This window comes from Astatotilapia calliptera, chromosome 2 (genome assembly GCF_964374335.1).
Source record: "Astatotilapia calliptera chromosome 2, fAstCal68.1, whole genome shotgun sequence".
Lineage (NCBI taxonomy): Eukaryota > Metazoa > Chordata > Actinopteri > Cichliformes > Cichlidae > Astatotilapia > Astatotilapia calliptera.
This window is the reverse complement of record NC_137423.1, coordinates 27808019-27829410: the sequence shown is the minus strand read 5'-3', so window position 1 is coordinate 27829410 and position 21392 is coordinate 27808019. Positions and strand designations below refer to the sequence as shown.

General features: G+C 40.5%; 3 protein-coding genes across 5 annotated transcripts; 2 read left to right on the top strand and 1 right to left on the bottom strand.

The window, feature by feature from the left end:
- Positions 1 to 2094: 2094 nt before the first annotated feature.
- Positions 2095 to 4351, top strand: gnpda1 (glucosamine-6-phosphate deaminase 1). Of its 2 annotated transcripts, none has more exons than XM_026180160.2 (7): positions 2095 to 2428; positions 2696 to 2823; positions 2947 to 3048; positions 3151 to 3333; positions 3447 to 3631; positions 3769 to 3943; positions 4081 to 4351. In XM_026180160.2, the coding sequence occupies exons 2-7, from the start codon at positions 2700 to 2702 to the stop codon at positions 4140 to 4142; spliced, it is 831 nt and encodes a 276-aa protein (XP_026035945.1). In that variant the 5' UTR covers positions 2095 to 2428; positions 2696 to 2699; the 3' UTR covers positions 4143 to 4351. The 2 variants fall into 2 exon arrangements, with proteins under 2 accessions (XP_026035945.1, XP_026035952.1); XM_026180167.2 differs by having other exon boundaries at positions 2374 to 2501.
- A 571-nt stretch (positions 4352 to 4922) lies between these two features.
- Positions 4923 to 16489, top strand: ndfip1 (Nedd4 family interacting protein 1). The gene is made up of 8 exons (XM_026191192.2): positions 4923 to 5144; positions 6030 to 6123; positions 8554 to 8693; positions 8822 to 8909; positions 9108 to 9232; positions 11025 to 11091; positions 11223 to 11331; positions 15153 to 16489. The coding sequence occupies exons 1-7, from the start codon at positions 5109 to 5111 to the stop codon at positions 11327 to 11329; spliced, it is 657 nt and encodes a 218-aa protein (XP_026046977.1). The 5' UTR covers positions 4923 to 5108; the 3' UTR covers positions 11330 to 11331; positions 15153 to 16489.
- On the bottom strand, positions 16307 to 20105 carry fgf1a (fibroblast growth factor 1a). Of its 2 annotated transcripts, XM_026191214.2 has the most exons (4): positions 19773 to 20085; positions 18937 to 19040; positions 17818 to 17909; positions 17577 to 17733 (listed from the first exon to the last, which is right to left on the bottom strand). In XM_026191214.2, exons 1-4 carry the CDS (start codon positions 19939 to 19941, stop codon positions 17718 to 17720), a joined length of 381 nt encoding a protein of 126 aa, XP_026046999.1. In that variant the 5' UTR covers positions 19942 to 20085; the 3' UTR covers positions 17577 to 17717. The 2 variants fall into 2 exon arrangements, with proteins under 2 accessions (XP_026046990.1, XP_026046999.1); XM_026191205.2 differs by having other exon boundaries at positions 16307 to 17909; positions 19773 to 20105.
- Between the last annotated feature and the right edge of the window lie 1287 nt (positions 20106 to 21392).

Below are 21392 nucleotides of genomic sequence, written 5' to 3'. Positions count from 1 at the left end.
TGGAGTGTGAACACCTCCGAGCTGCTGAAAAAGGCCCAACAGAGACTGTACTTCCTGAGAATTCTCAGGAGGAATAACATCACACAGAGACTGCTGGTGTCCTTCTACAGAGCCACCATTGAGAGTGTTCTAACTTACTGCATATGCATCTGGTACACTAGCTGCACAGGGGCTCAGAGGAAAGCACTCCAAGGGATCATTAACACCGCCCAAAAGATCACTGGCTGCCCTCTCCCCACACTGGAAGTTCTACACAACGCCCACTGTTTTAAAAAGGCCCAAAACATCATAAAAGACACCTCACATCCTGGCCACTCCCTGTTCGAACTGTTGCCCTCAGGCAGACGGTACAGGGCAATCAGAGCAAGGACTAATAGACTCAAACACAGCTGTTATCCAACTGCAATAACACATCTGAATACTACAAAAAAATGTCCATCACGCCACTCTTGTGTTAATCTATGCACGGTCTGAAGCATGTGTGTGGGAATGTATGTGAATGTTTTACTGTTATATCTTATTAGTATTTTAAGTATTCTATCTATTTTATTTATTGAATTTTATTGTTTTATTTATATTTTGATATTGCTAGGGATGATGCAATGATCGGGGACCATTCTTAATTTCGTTGTTCTCATGACAATGACAATAAAGTTTCTGATCTGATTCTGATTTACAGTGGGTCAGTGGTCGCTGAGAGGAGCTGTGAGCTGTTAGTCTGCTGACTAAAGATTCGTCTGTGTTAAACCATTAATCACATTCTAAAGTAATCAACCATACTTTAAATGCTGTTTAATGTGGCACCTCGTATTGTGCATTATCAACTTTGCACATTATACTCTGTAGAAGAAGTACAGTGTGATGCAATGTAAAGTGGGCAATGCAGAGTTTTCTACAGTTCATATCAACCATGTCAATGAAAGTTAAATTCTAAAATAAAAACAAAACAATAAACCATGAATGCATTTTCTTCCACTTCTTCTAGGAGCCTAAGCACAGAAGCCCAGCTCCTCACAAATATATAGACCAAATTCAATTCAATTCAAAACAAATTCTTTATTGTCCCACAAGGGGAAATTTGTTTAGTTTAGCAGCAGGCAACAATAAGAGTAAACAAAACAATAATATTAAAATAATAAGGACAATAATAGTAATAAAGAACAGATGTCTGTACAGAAAACAGGTGTCTGTACTGGTCACCCTACAGAGAAACAAGAAGATAAGGACAAACATGCAGACAGGAGGGCAAAAAAGACAGAGAGGTTTATAAAAGCTCATCAAGATTGATAGGAATGCTACATAAAGCAAACAATGTTATTGAGCTTCTCTATTGTCATCCTGCCTGGTGATGAACAAGTTCATGCCTATCTCCTATCTTATTCTGAGCCCATGGATGCAGCCATACCACAGGACACGTGACCAGCACACGTTCTGAGTGTGTTTCTGTACCCAGTTTACTGAAAAAATGGAAATACCCAACAGTGTGTCTGTATAAAAGTCAGTCCATATCCAACATCTACACCCACTTATACTTGTAAAGCTGCAGAGAGCACAGCACATGCTGAATCTAAATGTAGCTCGTTTCAACGGTCTTTAAGGATATTTAAGGACAAGTAAAAGGCCTGGAATGGATTCAAAAGTTCAATTAAAGAGACCAACATTTTGATCTTACTCCTCTGTTTTTCACACCAATACTCCTTACTGAGTAGGTAGATTTGGTCTATGATCATGCTGAATAAATCGATTATTACAATTCAAAAAACGTGGGAAAATTGGTAAAACAACAATAGATAAGTAAATGGGACTTAGTATTCTAAAATCATTTTATTTTAATCACCTTTTTTCATCAATGACGCCTTTTAGCAGCACTTTTTTATACATGAGAATTTATCAAATTAATTTAATGAGTGTCTGAGCCTTAAAAGGAGCCCTCATGATAAAGATGCAGAGCTTATTATTTTAACATTAGTATCAGAAACGTAATTGGTTATTTTAAAAACTGCAAACAATCTTAGTTTTTCGAATATTTCAAAAGCTTCTTTCACCCATCGGCAGCTGTTGTTTGGTCGGGAATGCATTTTGGGCAGTGATGAAAGTATGGAGCGGACATAATGTGCAGACGCTACTGTTTAGACTTTTAGATCCTGGGAAGCTGAGAGGGCGTTTGCGCAACAGCAGACTCATTCTTTTTGTTAAAAGCTCACAATAATCGTTCAAAACTCTCGCGTAAAAGTAAAAAAGGACTGGCCTTTGGGACACAGGCTTTTCTGTCATTAAAGGGCGCTGTGGAGCAGCCCGGTGCCTTTTGTTTTCTCAGCTCTTGGGCTTGAAGTTCAGTTTTCGTTTCTTCCGCGGTGCGCGCTGTTCGCCTCCGGCAGAAAGTCACATGATCCACCCAGAGCCGTGTGCTCAGACTGAAATCTGAAAGGTAAAGCTGGCTGCATTAACTAAATTACTTTTTTTAAAATCAGTAAATGTGAGGTTCTGGCGACACTGCGCGGGTGAGTAAAGCTGTGAGCGATTTGCGAGTATGTTCGGAAACCTCGGAGCTCCAACTGCTCTGCTTGTGGCTGATTTTTATTGATGAGTCTAAAGTCTGACAAGGAGTGTTTTGAGACGATCTTCTTAGAATCTGAAGTTGTTTAGAGTCTAAACAACTTCGTTGCTTCATTTCTCACTGTTTTGACTTCTGCAGGACCATGAAGCTCATCATCCTGAACGACTACGACCAGGCGAGCGAATGGGCAGCAAAGTACATTAGAAACAAGATTTTACAGTTCAGCCCTGGCCCCAACAAATACTTCACTCTGGGGCTCCCTACAGGTAAGAGCAACGTGCAGTCCTGTGATGTAGCATTTAGCACATGTATTTAGATTTGCATGATTTTAATGTGCAGCCTACGTTTCCTCCTCTCACTCCTTTGTTGCTTTTTCTGCCCGTCTTCAGGAAGCACTCCTTTAGGTTGTTATAAGAAGCTGATTGAATACTACAAAAATGGAGATCTCTCATTCCAGTACGTGAAGACTTTCAACATGGATGAATATGTAGGTAGGTCCTGATTGTTCTCTATTGTGCCATTAAGCATACAGAGTGAGGGACGCTTCCAAGCTCTGGTCTTGCATAAGAAACTGCCATAAACTGCTTTTATAGGACTTCCCAGAGATCATCCTGAGAGCTACCACTCCTTCATGTGGAATAACTTCTTCAAGCACATAGATATAAAAGCAGAGAACACGCACATCCTCGATGGCAACACCGCCGACCTGCAGGCAGAGTGTGACTCCTTTGAGAAGAAAATAACAGCTGCTGGGGGGATTCAGCTGTTTGTTGGAGGTCAGAAGACACACAGATAAAAGTGAAAATACTGCAGCCACACATTTCTTTTCTTCTGCCCTGTAATAAATGATTGCAAAACAATTAAGCCCCCTCTTCTTTTTCTGTGTCAGGTATTGGACCTGATGGCCACATTGCATTTAATGAGCCTGGTTCAAGTCTGGTATCCAGGACCAGGGTGAAAACGCTGGCGAAGGACACCATCATGGCCAATGCCCGATTCTTTGATGGAGATCTCTCAAAAGTCCCCACCATGGCGCTGACGGTGGGAGTGGGCACTGTCATGGATGCCAAAGAGGTTGGGAGTCTGGCTCAGTGTCAGCCACGTGCCTTGGTGTTTGTGTTTTTGCTGCTGTGCCTAAATATCAAGAAGAGTGGTCATCAGTTAACTTCTGAACTTGCTGAGTTATTTCTCGGTTTTCAATCTGTCCTCAGGTCATGATTCTCATCACCGGAGCACACAAGGCGTTTGCTTTGTACAAAGCCATAGAGGAAGGTGTGAATCACATGTGGACAGTGTCTGCCTTTCAGCAGCACCCACAGACCATTTTTGTGTGCGATGAAGACGCCACCCTGGAACTGCGAGTCAAAACTGTGAAGTACTTTAAAGGTGAGACACTGAATCACAGATCATGCAGTTGCTGAGTGGGAGAAAAACATTTTATATTTCCAGCTGATTAAGAAAAAATATTTCCAAAGGAGACATGAGTCATAGAAAAACTACTGAGTCTTGTTTTTTGTCCACAGGGATGATGCATGTCCACAACAAGCTGGTAGAGTCACCTCCATCAGAGCCGAAGAAAAACTGAGGGAGACCTCTCTCAAACATCCTGGATTCAAGAGGCATTTGACCAAATGAGCACTCCAATAATTCCATTGATTATGTTTTTCCTTCTTCAAGATCAAGCAAGATTTTCTCACAACTACTTTTCAACTACTAGATAATTTAGTGCTGGTATAGATGATTCTTCATACAACTGCTCATTTGTTCTTTGTAATAAAGCAAATTTAATTTGTACATCTTATGTGTGTTTTTTGGGACATGCTGTGGTTTTCAGTCCGTCCTTCCAGTCATGTGACGAACAGGAATGAACTCCTGTTGCCTTCAAGTGCTCCTTGTTATTTTTACTGGTTTTCTTAGGGTGGAAGTGCTATGAAAGTTTATTTTCACTACAGGGGAAAATGCCCGCAGACTTATTATAATTATTATATGTAAACTTGATATGTAGTTATTAGCCCAAATTTTTTGACTTGCAAATGGCAAAACCCCCCCCCAAAAAACCAAAATCCATCCGCACAACCGTTTTTGTTAACTAGAATACTGCCTCACACTTCATATTTGCTTAATTTCAGATGCTCAATAAGAAATCTCGGAAGATGGCACATCATATTAGCTCAGCACCAGTCATATTATGTATTATAACACTTTAAATGAGCAATTTCTTCCAAATAAGTGCATTTAATTTTGCTATATTATACACTGTAGCAATTCCCCTTTACAGCGTAAAATATATATAATTGACAGTTATGGGCTTATAATTTGTAATTTTTCCCCCCTCGATCTTTCACGCGCTAACAACTGAAAGAATGTCGTTTCCGACTGCACTTGAACGCAGCACCAGCTCTGCCACTACCAGGAGCGGAGAAGGAAGGAGATGGCCGACTAGAAGGCAGCGTTATCTTTGCTACTTCGCCTGCGAGATTCCTTTTACATTACACAGTTTCACAGCAGAAGCAGAGGGAGTACTGTACAGTTATTTCGTTCCTCTTCAGCTATGGCAGAACAAAACAGCAGCGTCAGATATCAGGAGGTAGGTAACAGGTTGCCGTCACACTTAAATGTGGCTAACAGCTAGCTGCTGCTCAGTCAACATTAGCCTGTCACTGAGAGCAAAACAGCGAACTCAGCTGTCATTTGTTTACGGGTGGGCCCGATGTTGAGTGACATGTTTTATGCTTTTATTAAACAGAATTTCTTCCACTGCAACTGCTGTACTCATATATTCATCATATATAATTTTAATGCTGTATAGGCCATATTTATTTAGTAGCTAATTAGCCACTCCTAGCGTTAGCTGGCGTTGCTGGCCTGCACAGGAGTGCTGTGTGGTGTCTAGACTTGATCCAAAGCTGTCCTGGCTCACTGACCAATCCTCCCTGTCAGTGACTGAAACCTTAGAGACGGATCAGGGTCAAAATGCTAAAGTGAAGCTGCTGCATGCTCGCTTAAATCGCCACACAGCACTGATGTGCAAATTATGTCTGCAATCAGCAGCCCACGGTTTATAATACAACCTGCCTTGTGTGTCGTTGGTAAAGATAAGGTTACTGTCCGATAATGTTATTTAAATGAGAATATCCGTAAGTATCAAATCCAGATGGTCTAATCTGTGTTTGGGAGAAGGAAGTAGCTGACAGAGCCTGTATGTCCGTACAGCAGGCCCTGTTTAATGACTCATGTAATTGTCTATAATGGCCCAGTACAAGCAGAAATCTTCCCTGGGGATAGTTGCCATGATATAAACAACATGGCAGACAAATATCTGCTATCACACAGTGTAAATGCTATCATTTTGACCTCCCCTATGCAGACAGCATTGTTCCCTTTTCTAAATTGCAGCTGCTTACTTATCTGAAAGGACCGTGTACTGTAAGCGAGACCCAGTTTGTGTTGTTGTCTATTAATGTTTCTCCAGCTGGTGAATGAGGAAGAGCCCGCCCAGCCTTCCCAGGAGGGTCCTGCCCAGGACGCCCCACCACCATACAGCAGCATTGCTGCAGCAAATGCAGGTTAGCTTGGTCACACGCTGTCAAATCACTTCATTTTCTTAAAAACACAATTTAATTCCAGATGTGTCTGTGCGACCTAATTGTCAATTATAAGTGAATTTAAAAGCAGGAAGAGATAAACATTATGAACACTGGCTGTTTTTAACAGCTGTAATTTGACAAGTTGCCACCTATGTGATCACTGCTTCTACTTGTACAAAGCACTTTGATGTTGAAGCTTTTCTGGTGACAGGTTTCCCTGCATGCAGATTTTGTGAGCTTATTTTGCATTTTGTTAAAGATCAGATAAATATTTAGTTTCGCTCACAGAAATCTTAAATACAGTCCAGATGCACCATATATCATTTGTACTGAAATGAGTATGTTTATTTACACGTATAATTGTGTGAAGTTTGTTTAATTTTTTTTTCCTAAAATAGGATTGCAGAATAGGTCATGTGCAGGGAAGGTCTCAGGCTCGTTATCATGTTTCCAATGTCACTTCTTAAGAGGGCAAGGGTCAGCATGTTCCATAAGAGGGTGCAGCTATAGCTCTTCCTGGATGAGTCCATTGATCTGTTTTAGTGCTGTTAGTGTTTGAGCGAGGCAGAGGCGTATTCCAGGATCGCAGCCAAACAACCCAGATAAGTCTTGGCTTGTATGTAGAGAGCACAAACAGTAATGGGTGCATGCAATATATCACAGTTGTCATTCTTGTACTAATGTTTTACGTAAGTCATTGCTTCCTGCTTTGGGTTTCTAAAGCTCAGCTGTAGCTTTCATTTTTGAAGGAAGTGAAAGAAGATTTTTGTCTGTCAGCAGTCAGACGTGTTAAAACTCGCTGACCTTCGGTTTCTTTGTTTCTCGCTTTCAAAATTGATGCTTTAATTATCATCTCTGCCTTCTTTCAGAGGATGGCTTCGAGCCATCTGTCTCTGTCTGTTGCACAGTGAAGGTTGCTAAAGAAGCGGCAGTTGTCGCACTCACTGTTTGTAGATGTGTGCCAAAATTATAAACTGTGCTTCAGTTTACAGCAGCCCAAAACAGTGTTCAGTTACATTTACAGCAAACTGTTTCATAAATTGTTGGTCCACAGAAGGCATTTAGCACTCCTCAAAATGAAACACTAACAAATACACTCTATACACACTACATTAGGTAGACCAGGTAGTACCATGTTGTCTGTTTGGTTTTTGGAACTGGATTAATGCTTTGTGGCATGGATTTAACAACATGCTTGAAATATTCCTTAAAGATTTTGGTCCACATTGACACAATGGTGTCACAGTTGCTGCAGATTTGTCAGCTGCACATCATGAAACAGTTTGTCTGTTCCACCACACCCCAAAGGTGCTTTATTGGATTGTGGAGGCCATTTGAGTTCAGTGAACTTGTGTTCAAGAAACCAGTTTGAGATGATTCAAGCTGTGTGGCATGGTGTCAGGTGAAGCATCCATCAGAATATGGCTATACTGTGGTCATAAAAGGATGGACATGATCAGCAACCATACTCAAACAGGCTTAAACAAAACAAGTTGGTGCTAAAGAACCAAAATGTGAAAAGAAAATATCCCCCACACCATCATGACAGACCTGAACATTTGATACATGGCAGGAAGGATCCATGCTTTCATTGACACTACAACTCCAGTGTTTCAGTAGAAATTGAAACTCAACAGACCAGGCAGTGGTTTTGCTCATCTGCTTCAAGAAATGCTCTTCTGCATGCATTGGTTGTAACAAGCAATGATTCAAGTTGCAGTTGCTTTCCCATGACCATGAAGCAGTCTGGCCATTCTCCTCTGACATCAACAAGGCATTTTCACCCAGATGTCTGTCTTTCACTGGATAGTTTCTCCTCTTTGGACCATTCTCTGAACAGGTGTACTTAATAAAGCCAGTCAGGATCTGCCATTGTCAGAGTCTTGGATGATACAATACAGCCTTAGCTTTGCTTTCAAGGGAAACCTGTGTTAATAATTTATCTTGCCTTAAAGCATCAACTGAGATTTAGCACAGAACTGGTCTGTGAAGACAATGGGAAAGATCAGCAGAGTGAGCACATAGAAATGTTTTTGTTTGCACTCCGTTGTTCAGATTAGCAAAAAGTAAAGCAGGGAGGTGGAAATCAGGAACAATCAGTCTTTGGTTTTCTTGTTTTCAAAATAACATTTGTATTTTTGAAGACATCACAGGCTCTAGAAAAGTGATTTTGTAGTTTAAAGACCACACGTTTACTGGAGAAATAAACCAGCTCATTAATTGATAATGCTACTGTTTGGTGTAGTATTAAAGTGTAGGAAGTGTAAAATTTCAGCTCTTATACACTGTGATAACAGGATTTCATTTATTATTTTCTGTAGGTCTTCTGCTGTGTGGAGGAATGTATTATTACAGATATATATTTGTTGTTAATTAGTTGTAATTATTTGTTGCTTGTAACACCCACAGCTTTCTTTGAATACAAGGAAGATGGAGGAAGATTTCCCAACCCTCCATCCTACAGCGTTGCCACCACTTTGCCCTCCTATGATGAAGCTGAGAGAAGCAAAGCAGAGGCGGCCATCCCGCTGGTCGCTGGAAGAGTCACGGTACTCGTCTCGTTCTCAGACTTCTTTCTAATGACTTAGTGTTGTCACATATAAAACACTAAACAAGACAGAGGTAAACTGAGGTTATTTTAATTAATAGTTTAAACGTATCCTTTTTGATGATGCAGGAGGAAGACTTTGTGGCCAGAGATGACTTTGATGATGCCGACCAGCTGCGAATAGGAAACGACGGCATCTTCATGCTCACTTTCTTCAGTAAGAAACAGACTTTTGTAACGGTAACAATAAACAGACTTGATGCAAATGTACAACTCTGTTGACTCATCAAGGACAAAATTTACTCTCCTTTAATTTAACTTTTGTTTAGCTTCTTTTTGTTAAATCTGTGCCAACATGATGACTTTACAAATCAATGATCCTTCTGTTAATGAACTGCTGTCTTTCTGCTACCAGTGGCATTCCTCTTCAACTGGATTGGCTTCTTCTTGTCGTTCTGTTTGACCACATCAGCCGCCGGCAGATACGGGGCCATCTCAGGCTTTGGCCTGTCGCTCATCAAATGGGTTCTTATTGTCAGGGTAAGAGCCACACACAGCATAGACCAGCTCAGCTCTCCACAAGGTGGTTAAAATTCAACCATAATATCACAGTTATTCTCCCCCCGAAAGGAGCGCGTATGTAATCGGTTCAATTAGTTTGTCTGTCTGTTTGTAAGCGTCCGTAGTTTTCAAGATGGGTTCAAATCTTGTGTGATTGTCGATGATAGTGACAGCTCGAGCTGATTTCATTTTGGTGAAATCAAGTCAAGGTCACAACAAATGTGAAAATCAGCAAAAGCTTTATGTTACCCAAATCTTTTTTTAATGCATTGTCTTCAAATGTAACAACACTACACTAGGCTGTGGGGGGACGTCAGTAACCATGTTGGCTAATCATTTGATCTCGACCTTTATTGTTGGTGCCAAAGCTCAAAGGGACCTTGGAAAAAAAAATTTAAGAAAGCGTATAAAGTAATATAACGTATGAAAGGGTATGGGGAGAGCCGTAAAACACAGGGTTATATCTTTTCAATAAAACACCCTATGACATCATAATGACGCCATAAAGTTTTGCAAAATCTTACACTGCATGAATATCTTAAAGTCTTAAGTTTTTACAGCTTATAAAAACCAAAGATTTCAGCCAAATCTGCTCCAGTCGAATGAGTGAAGATGATAAAAACACCATTTATTTTAGTATGTAATGCTTCAAGGTCAGAGGTCAGATAGCAGCGTGTTGTAATAAAAACAGCATGTTGCAATAAAAATGTCATAAAACATTAAAGTTTTAGTACAACCTTGCCCTTCGAGGGAGTTGTGCTGTCTTAGCGACCGTGGCTCAGGGGGTTGGGAATCGCATCTGTAACCGGAAGGTCGCCGGTTCGATCCCTGGGCTCTCTGTCCTGGTCGTTGTGTCCTTGGGCAAGACACTTTACCCTACTTGCCTACTGGTGTTGGCCAGAGGGTCGATGGCGCGATATGGCAGCCTCGCTTCTGTCAGTCTGCCCCAGGGCAGCTGTGGCTACAACTGTAGCTTGCCTCCACCAGTGTGTGAATGTGAGAGTGAATGAATAGTGGCATTGTAAAGCGCTTTGGGTGCCTTGAAAAGCGCTATATAAATCCAATCCATTATTATTATTATTAGCGTTCTTGTTTTAGTTTAAATTTTAATAATTTAATGTTGGTCTTAACCCTGTGAAGCCTGAACAACGAAAGGATTGACAGAAAATTCTGTTTATTTATATTTGAACACTGCATGTGTCTGATTGTATAAATTACAGTTCTCAAAATGTATCATATGTATGATACTCGTGTATCATATCTGATAGCCACAGCCACCCCAGCTGTGGCTCAGGTGATAGAGCAGATCAGCTACTGATCGGAAGGTTGGTGGTTCGATCCTTGGCTTCCCCAGTCTGCATGCCAAATATCCTTGGGCAAGATACTAACCCCAAGTTGCCCTCCGATGCATCCATCGGAGTATGAATGTGTGTAGTTTAGAAGTGTTTGTATGAGTGGGTGTGAATGGGTGAATGAGGCATGTTGTATACAGCGCTTTGAGTAATCCGGGAGAGTAGAAAAGCGCTATATAAGAATCAGTCCATTTACCATTGACCATATGATGCATTTGGCGTTACAGGGTTAATGATCTATTTAACGGCACTTAATTTCCAAAAACACTTGAAATTACTCGTGCCACTTAAGTTATGGATGGGTGTGTGGTCAAAGATGTGCCGCATGATTCTACAAAGTGGTGTTTGGTGCTGTGTTCTTAAAGACAGACCACCAGAGTCACACTGTTGATTGAAACTTGCATCTTGTGTCTCTGCAGTTTTCGACCTACTTCCCCGGTTACTTTGATGGGCAGTATTGGTTGTGGTGGGTGTTTTTGGCACTTGGTGAGTGAGAGATGATGTTTTATAAGTATACTTGTATTTTTATATTATTAACACTCCACACACAGCTAAGATTTTTCTAATTATGTTGTGTGGTCATTTCTTTGGTAATCTGTCTTCTGTTTGGACTGCAGGCTTTATGCTGTTTATCAGAGGCTTCGTGAACTACTCCAGAGTGCGTAAACTGGCTGATCCCACTTACGCCACCCTTCCTCGAACAAGGGTACTCTTCATCTATTAAAGGTAAGGTGCATGGGTCATGAAGAAAATATCAATTTTTACTTACTGTCTGTCAGGTTTGTCATTAGTGGGCAGCACCTTTAAATCAGTGTTGGACTGATTTATGAATGGCAGCTAAACAAACAGCACAAAAATCAGCCATTAAACAAAAAGCCCCAGATGGTACCCACAGTTTGTAGTGGCTCCATCCAAGTGAAAATAAAATGTAGAGACTTGGTGAAAAGATTAAAATAAGCTGTTCACGACCTCTTTGATTTTTCAGCTTAAGCAGATTAAACATAAACCTGCTACTTCCCCATGTAACCTCTGTCCTCTGACTTTGCTGCTACATGGCGCACAGCACAACCACTGTCAACACCTGTCTCTGTGATTAAACTAACCTGATGCTCCAGATGGTGTGTGACACAGAACCAGCAGGGATGTCCTTTGGAAAAACGCAGGTGCAAGCCAAAAATAACTGTCTGTTCATTACAGGTGAAATTTAACCAATCAGATCCACAGGCTACTTTCAGTGCAGCCAGTTGGAAAAACAGGTTCTTGCCAAAGTCAGTCGGGAGAAGAGTCAAAACAGAGAGCAGGAAGTGCCTATAAGGGTTTTCTTTGCACTTCTTGCAGTTTAGAAATGCTCTAAACTAGAGCTGGGCGATATAAGATTTTTTCATATCACGATATGTTTTTTTTTTTTTTCCATTTCAGGCGATAACGATATCTATCACGATATAAGCCAAATAACTATATTTGTACGATTTAAATGTGCCGTTGCTCACAAGTAAAATGTGAAATAATCAGCAGCTTGTTTTTATTTAAATATTTATTTCCCATAATAAGTTCAACAGGGTAGATGTACTTAAGGAACATGAGACTTTTTCAGATAAATAAAGGCAAATATTGCAAACTACACAAAAGGCAGCCGCTAAAGCGTTTAAGTTTCAAAATAGAACAAACGAAACAGACTACTAAATTGTCAATTCCACTTAGAAACAAAATATTAATTCTAAAAAAAAATCTTAGTTTGTTTTACAGAAGAACAGACAAAATTGACTAACCTTTGTCAATATCAAATAAACTGAGAACTAAAAGGAAATTCTCAATCTCTCCTTGTTGTATAGCTTAGCTTTTCAAACAGTTTTAACAGTTACTTTAGTCTGACAAAAGTCGAATGACGAATTAGCGCTTCCAGTCAGACACTGAGGCTACGTCCACACGTACACGGGTATTTTTGAAAACGGAGATTTTCCGTTTTCGTTTTAAAAAATAATCCCGTCCACACATAAAGGCAGAAATGAAGGAAAACGCTGCTATGAACATGCCAAAGCAGCAGGTGGCGCTAGATTCCTAACCGTGCAGAAATGTTGGCCAATCAGAAGTCTAGAAGCCTCGGTGGGAAAAAGTAAACAAAGCTGGGGCATAGAAGCAGAACCGAGTCGTATGTGTGGACGGACAGTAACTGTGTGTATATGTAAGCATTTAAACACTGCAGAGAGTAGAATTAACAGTAACAGTATTGTAGAAATTCATTTCACCGAAACAATAACGTGGCGCACAGTGTGACGCATGCACCAGTTTATTGTATTTCCAGACTTGCTTTCGGCACAATTTACAGTGCGCGCTACTCTGTTTTTTGTCAGACTTGAAATAGCCGAAATACCTTCACACTACGGAACTTCTATGGCTCTTCCGTTCGACAATCTCTCCGGCATTGGAGCCATCATCTGTTTTCTCTTCGGTAACCTTCGGTCATGCTCGGTTGATTTTTCTAGTCGGCACACTCATTTCCTCCATTACCCGGGCAGTACGGTGGCTGGCTGCTTCCCAAACAAATACACATGTGCGGCTTGGCACTTGTGCTGTACGTAACAAGTCACGCGACGTGACGCTGCGGCTGTGATTGGTTCGGCTCTGCGCTACTTAATTTGGATTGGCTGACCCTTTTTTTTTTCTTTTTTTTTTTTTTAAGAGGACAAGAGCGGCGAGGTCTATCGCGATAGTTTAATTTCTCTATCGAGTAAAAGTTATATCGTGATACATATCGTTATCGTTCTATCGCCCAGCTGTGGTGGTGACAGTGGTGACAGTGGGAAGGAAGACCTCCCTTTTAGCAGGAAGCTGTTAAACATGGGAGAGAAGATGCATGTTAATGAAATGCAGTAGTGTCATGTCCATTCCCATGGTTTCAGTAGTCCCCCTCCAGGAATTTGCTGACATCTAAGTGGTTAGACTGAGGTTATGATTATTAATTAAATCAAAAATGGTGGAAAAAAATAGCTAGCAATGCACAGAAGGAATCTACACTACTGAAGAGACCAGTCAGAACAGGTGCTACCTGCATTGATGTGATCTGTATTTACAGTTTCAGGGAGGTACCTGTCCGGTTACGGTGTAGGGTTTCACTTTGTGTGGTTACAACATATCTGCGGTGTAGCTTTCATGCAGCAGCAGCTTTGACCTAAACAAGTTTCCCTGCCATCAGTCGGAGTCCAATAATCTTTGGTGCTACACTTGAATTAGACCGGGAATGTGAAAAATGCAGTCCAAGGGCCAGAAAGACTCCAATCTGGTCCACTGGATGGCTTGTTTCTATGAATGAATGGGAATTATGTTAAAGAGCTACCAGAACTTTATCAGCAAATTTACATACTTATTTAAGTATGCTGACAGATTTTTAATTTACCTCAACATTTCTTTATCATGTAGAAAAACTGAGACGTGCAGTTGAAGTTGCACTTTTTGATTTATATATCAAATGTAATTAAGTGTGTCGTTAAACATCTGTACGCTGACAGAAATAGGAGTTTCGCTGGTCTGGCCAACTTACAGTCAAAGTAGGCTGTATGTGCACATGAAGTACAAAGAGTTTGACGTCACTTCTTTAGACTTAAGTGGGATTTATAGTCCCACAAACATGTCCATCCACGTTCGCTTTCATGAAAAGCGCAGACAGCTCTGTGTGTGTTCTGTTGGTCCATGGCTGGCTCACGGACCAACAACACCACGAGCAACAGCAGAGACTTTGTACACTGCCTCCACCTGACCACAGAGCTCACTGCAGGCAGACGGGCAGAGCATAGAGTGGAGCCGAAAGCCTACACGCTCGCTCTGCTTGACCATAAAACCAGCTTAACACTTTGCCATCAGCTCATGTAACACTGCCCCTCCTTTCTTTCACACAGAGCAGAGAACCTGTATCTGTTTTCACACACATCTGTTTTACTCTAAGTGTCTGCTCAAACCTCTAAAGTGCACTGCAGTGAAAATACAGCGTTTAGTTGAGGTTAGGGTGTCGTCTGAGCAGCAGCATACAGGCCGAGGACCACTCCAGCCTGTGTACTCAGCAGCTGCTTTATGTTCAGATTGACTGCAGACGTCTGGTTTGTCACAAGCATTTCCTGCAGGGCATGTGTGAAAAAATTTCCCCTCGACTTCCAACTCAGTAGAAGGGGAAACGCTTATCTGCTGATTGGGCAACCAGCTGTGGTTCAGAGACTGGTTTATGATGGATTCTCTCGTGATCTTGTGAGACTCTGCCTTGTAGGTTAAAGTTAAAACAGCATATCATTAACATGTCACTGAAGACCAACTCCATCTATTATGAACTGAACTTTTAAGAACAAAGTTGTAGCAACAAATGATCTCAAAAGCATTAAACCATGTTTCTGTAAAACATGTATTTATATTTAACCGAGTGGTAATAATTCGGTGAGCAGGCCTGTTATTAACTGGCTCTACTTACAGTGTGTCAGGTTGATAAGTAAGATTTGTGGTTGAGATTAGGATTGATTTCCACTGTTATGTCAGTTTTCTCCATTTTCCTATGTCAAAATCAGGACGTGGAAGAACTGGATGTGAAGAAGAAGAACGAGTTTAAAATAAAAGAAGACACTTAACCAGAAATCAGCCAGATGAGATCCAGATGAAGACGACTCGAGTCAATAAAAAATAATAATCAGGAATTATATCACTCGTTTTCTTTTGTTTCAAACCTTTATTAAAGACAAATGGTTAACAGTAATAGTCCCTCAATGTACTCATTAGTGGCGAATGTTAAGTGCTATTTACATCTGTCTGTAATGTATAAGTAATGCCTTATATCATTTGATGGTAGCATACGAGCATGCATCTGCCCTTAAGGTCAATTAAATAGGGAGCGTCTCGTGTTGGCGACACTTGAAGCCAACAGGTATTAATTAGCGCAACACTCTGTAAGCTTGCCATAGCATGCAACACACTTTATAATAATCTGCTCTTCGAGGTTTAAGCTCTTTATAGATTTCTTTAGGCTGTAAATACGGAAGTACTCATGAACACATCCTCCACTCACCTGTTGGCTTTAAGCAGTGTTGCCAGGAGGGGACAGTGTTGTCTGCAGCTTTTAGAAACTGTCATCGTAGATGTGATTCACACACAGCAAAGCGGCATCCATGATTTTTGCCTGTTACAATGTTTTTGTTGTACATTAAATCAGGTAAAACTCTCCAACCAGGGAAGAGAATTCAAGTTGCATGTGCAGGTTGATCTTAGAAGATGGAAAAGGAACTCGATGGCCTCAAATGACAAAACCTGGAGCTGCTCTGCTGACAGCTGTGGAGACGCCAAATTTCTTTTGGCACTGACAGTGACCGAGATGATTTTTAAGGGCATATGAGCACATTTTCTGGTCCGTGTCCTCACAAATACCAATTAGATGTAACAGCGTGACCTCTCGATGACTCCTCAGTCTTTCTAGTCCACGTCCCACTCGCTGTCAGAGGAAAAGCTGTCAGGATTTCAGTACATAAGAAATGAACTTGTATTTTACTTCCAGGTGGGTTTTTACCTCAAGGTTTAATTGATGATTATTTCTTAATTTTTCATACTATGTAAGAAGTTTCTCTGTTGTGAGTATTATTATCAAAGAATGTTTAATGCAGGTGCACTTTTAGAAACACGGCCAATAAGGACATTTCCATCATTAGATTAAGTCACAGACACATAAAGCAAGTGGTGCAGGATGTTGTTTTATAATGACGCTTGAATCAACAGTTCATATTTCATATGCCATGGCTTTCATTTACAGACCAGTTATGCTTCTTTCTATATGATGTAGAGCTGCAGCCTGGGGTTTTTGTTGTTATCAAACTGTACAGAAACTGTTTAGTGTTAAATAAATGTCACTTTAAATGCACCTGCTGAGCTTCCTGGGTTGTTACTGATGCATCACCTACTCAGAATACATAAATGCAGTGGATAGAAAAAGTGTAAGCTTCCCATTTATAGGAGCATGTGCAACCACAATGTTTTATGTTTTTAATTTGATCCGCTAAAAGTTTTGTTTTAAGGTCACATTAAAGGTGGAAAAAGTTTTATCTTGGTCTCGTTATTGTAACGTCATTACCGCAGGCACTTTAACAGGCACGTGTACGCTTTTTATATCCACTGCATGCTTCATTAATGTGTAACAGGAAAACCGCTAACAAAATGAAGTGGTTTACAATGGGGTACAACTGAAGAACTATAAATATGGTAGTCAAAGGAGCTTGCAAAGAAACATTAAAATAGTTCAATAAAATACAACAAATATTTAAAAAAGCGTAACAAAATAGAACCAAGAGCTCAGTAGAACAGAAATGAAGGCTCATTAAGTGCATAGTAATATAAACAGTGCAGGATATTCAAAGTGTAGAGACGAGCATACTGATGATTGTTCTAGGTTATGAAGCCTTATTGGACAAACCATGAAAAACCGTGAGTGCACAAACAGTTGTTAATAAGTGTGATTAAAGGGGCTAACTCATAGGTCAGTGTGTATGTGCATAAGGGGCCGGTAAATTTAAGTGTTGCAAATAAAGATTCTTTGGAGAGGATGTAATCGTGCACAGTGGCGGCTTCTAGTGGCAGCAATGTGTAACTGTTGGAAGTATAACAGAGCAGCAACACTTCTGAGAAAGCTTTACTGGTTAATTTGTTAGGCTTTAAGCTCTGTAGCACTTTCTATCCAGTCAAGGTTTCAAGAACAAAACAGATTACAGAAAAGCTAAAGTACAGTACCTAATTAGTGGCAATGTATTTATTTACTCTTCCCAGAAAACCTTAGTCCAAGAAGCACAAATTCCTGTTAAACTGCAGGTTAATGTGTTCATGTTTGCTCTACATGTCTGTTCTGTGAGCTAAGAGGACCTGCTACCAAATAAAATCAAAGATTTGTTGTGTCTATAGATTTGACGTATTATTAAAATAAAGAGACATTTGATCTCTCCATGCACTACACAGACTGCCTTTGCACTTCCCTTTTATTTGGATTTATTATCTCTTGATTTCACGCCACCATCTCCTGTAAGTAGTCCTATTGATGATTTAGAGGTTATGTGTTTCTGGTCCTTTGCGGTTGAGGTATCGCTGTGTGTTTTGCTCCTTCAGTCATCCAGCTGCCTGGGGAGAAAGAAGACGGCTTTCTGTCCGATGTGGGTTCTCGGGCCGAGTTTAGGCTTTCCGTTCTTTTTCAGAGCTACGTACCAGTTGTTGTCGTGATATTTCTGTGGCTGGTATGTGTTGTAGTGGTTCTCCTCCAGCCTCTCCAGGAAGTAACATTCATCTGTAATTGTGGGCTGAGAGACAAATGCAAGAACATTTCAAATAACATCTCATGAGGTTTGAGTTGGAGGTAAAAATGTAAACATTTAAAGGGTTAGGAATAACAGTTAATAGTTTCACTTTGATTCAGTAAATCCTGCACTATCAATAATCAGAGTTTATGTCTTGTCCTCCTACATTAAGCTGTGCTGGCAAAGCAGCAGAGAAGTATGACCAGTGATCAATACACTGTGGGAATGCCCTGATGTTGAAATCTTATTCTGTTACTCAGATTTTTCAACCTTCTTGGTATTGAACAAAAAACTAATATATTAAAAGTACAGTGTGTGCAAAGGTTTTAAGCAGCTCCTTCTTTCTTTGGTAGGTTTAATAAGTTCAACAAATTTATTAAAATATACAAACAGACTTACAGAATGAATATGATGCAAAAAAAAAAAAATTCTAAAGGACACAAGAAACAGATGCTATTTATCTGTTGCAGATAGTTTTCCAATGTTCTCTTGTTTTTTCAGAACACACGGCACACCATGCCAAGATATGTCAGGTTTTCAACTGAAAAGTGAAAAAAAAGGTTTATCCATTGAGTTAGGTGTCTTTTTAGGAGTGAATTCACAGGTCTGTTAAGTGACTTACCAAAAAACATTAACAACAAATAATTCTTGGATTATTTTCACTGGACTGAAAATGAGTGAAAAATCAGCCAGTGTCCACAGAGAAACTTTAAAAGACCTTCAGAAAGCCTGAAGACCTACTGCTTAAAACATTTACATGAAATTCTTATAAAGAAATGAGGGGTAAATCAAGGATTTTACATGGGACTGTAACTCTGCAACAAAGTGGGATCAGGTTTAAAAACATGATGTCAGTGCAGATAACACAGACCGAACTTATACAATTCAAGCAGATAAAAAATAATTTAATGAATAATAAAATGTGTCTTATGTTAAGTGTTAATATTCTTGATTGTTTCCCGATTTGTTTTTCTTGTAATAGTTCCCATAAACCTTTATTTAAAAAATAAAATTTGCCTTAAATACTCACTGAACTGTACAAACGGCCTTCATCGCTCATGGCTAAATATCTGCTGGCTTCAGTTCCTTGGATGACCACGACACCTCTGTCCACAGCTTTGAGCTTTAAAACAGCTGAAAGGATAACAAAAAATTACATGAAAGTCAAGAAATTACACAGAAACTGTCAAAATCTGAATATATAAATAATGAATATTTCATGGGTTGGCTCAGAGGTTTCAGTGCAAAGGTAAATCTGCAGCATCTGAATATAAAACATCAAAAACAGCTGTCGATGCATTTATTTATTTTATTATTCACAATCTGAAAATTCTTCAGCAAAAATCTTTAAATATTCCTGCAGAAAGAGAGCCACCAATCTTTTTTTTAATCTGTTTCTCTCTGTTTTGTCCAGCCTTGATTAGAACAGGTTCACCTGCGGTGTAGCACAGAGTAAAAAGAGAGCTTGCAGATGGCTGATCAATACAGAAAAGTATCTGATGACTGAAATGTCTCGTGCTGTGGTTTCCTGTTTCCACCTTTTCAAGGCCAGAAATGTTTCTTTCACAGAAGCCTCTGCGGCATCATTCCCAGCACGCCATTCCACTGCTCCTGTCGGTAAACTTTCCTTCTACTTCTGCGTGTTTTCTCGTGCTCAGACAACCACCGACTCCATCCACATTCATAAACACGTTCAAACTGAACTCACAGACATTTTGCAACAAACTAACGCAGTGGGATGTCCCGCATTTCACTTAAAAAGTGAAATGGACGCATGGCGCTTTAACCTGGAACACCTGCAGCAGAGGAAGTGAACGCGTCATGCTGCAGGCCTGACCTGGATGTTAAAGCGCGCAGTGATCTTACTGTGAGCGTCACTCTCTTCCCTCTGGCCCTGCACCGTCCCGTCGGGTAGGATCTGGAGGTGATGTCCGCCATTCATGCAGTACAGCCGAGCCAGTCTCCGGTAGTCCCTCAGCTGCAGCGGGCTGCTGTCCCCCACGCTCAGATCCACCACCGTGTCTCCATCCGCCATCCTGCTCGGCAGGAAACCTCGCTCTCTACAGCAGGGGGGTCTGCGACGAGAGGGGATCGGTTTCCTGCGGAAATTCTCACTGGATTTGTCCCCTTGCAGAGATCAGGTGTTTATGTGGCCGTGAACGAGCGCGAGACCACACAGGCAGCCACATGCGCAGTCCCGATTCCTGGCAGCATCCAACTGGGGTGAAAATAACAATGCCCACTTTGAATTCAAAGTAGCTTTTTAATCAGCCAGTTTGAGGACCCTGAGTTACTTTCTGCTTTCGTTACTTGTTGATCAGGTAATCAGTAACGAGCCCACGTGCCATAAGCACGCAACCTTTATTCACATGTTTTTGAAAGATATTTCTAATTTTCTGGGAGGCAGCTGTAATTAACGTGGGAGGAGCTGCTGCACATCACAGCTTTATCCCAGAGATGGGACTGCAGTTTGGACACAACACAACAAAAGTTGTTTGCGTCCCCGGCTGGCGCACTTTTAATCTAACTGATAGGAAATAAGGGGAAAAGGGACATTTTCAACATGCTATTCATAACACAACATGACAGTTTTAGTTAAAGAGTTAAAAATAACTATACATTTTCTTGAGTAAATGAACATTTCCAATGACACAAAGTTTTGTTTTTTTTAAGTTCAGAAATGTCCTACATACTGGTTTCCACGAGTCTCCATGAAATAAAAACTGAGAGAAGCAGAATGTTGTGCTGAAAAGAGGTGAATCAGCAAAATTTCTGCTGAAAACAGATTTCTGCTTAAAAGAGCTAAAAAAGCTGACATTTGTGCTGAAAAGTGGTGAAAAAACTGAAAATTCTGCTAAAAAGGAGTGAAGAACATAAAATGTGTGTTGAAAAGAGTAAAACAAAGTTTTACTGTTAACTGAAAAAAATGTTACCATAAGCAGGATTTGAACCCTGGCCTCCCAGTCTGAGAACGGCTGCTCATCTCACTGACCTAAAACACAGCTCAGCCCAGCGAGCAGAAATAAGTGACCACATTGATAATGTGTTCCATTCATTTCAATGGGCAAAATATTGCAAAAAATGCAATGTGAGGCATTCACACAATAACAACTTACTACAACCAGGGAATGCAGAAGAGCATCTCTGAATGCACAACTCGTTTAACCTTTAAGCAGATGGCCTGGAGGAGCAAAGACCACACCACCAAAAGTGGACGAAAGATTTGAAAAGTATTGGTCTGGTGAGTCTCCTTTTCTGCTGCGACATTTGAATGGCAGGGTGAGAATTTCCAGCACCTTGTTGAAACTACACTGTGAAGCATTAAAGCAGTTCTGAATGCAAAATAGGGTTCAAAGTGTACCTCATAAAATCTGTGGTGATTGGATAAGCATCTAATTTTCACAGCTAGATGTGCTCCTTTATTGGCTCTCGGAGTTTAGTCCCTACTCCAAGGTGTTAAGTTTTGCTTCTCAGCAGCCATTTAAA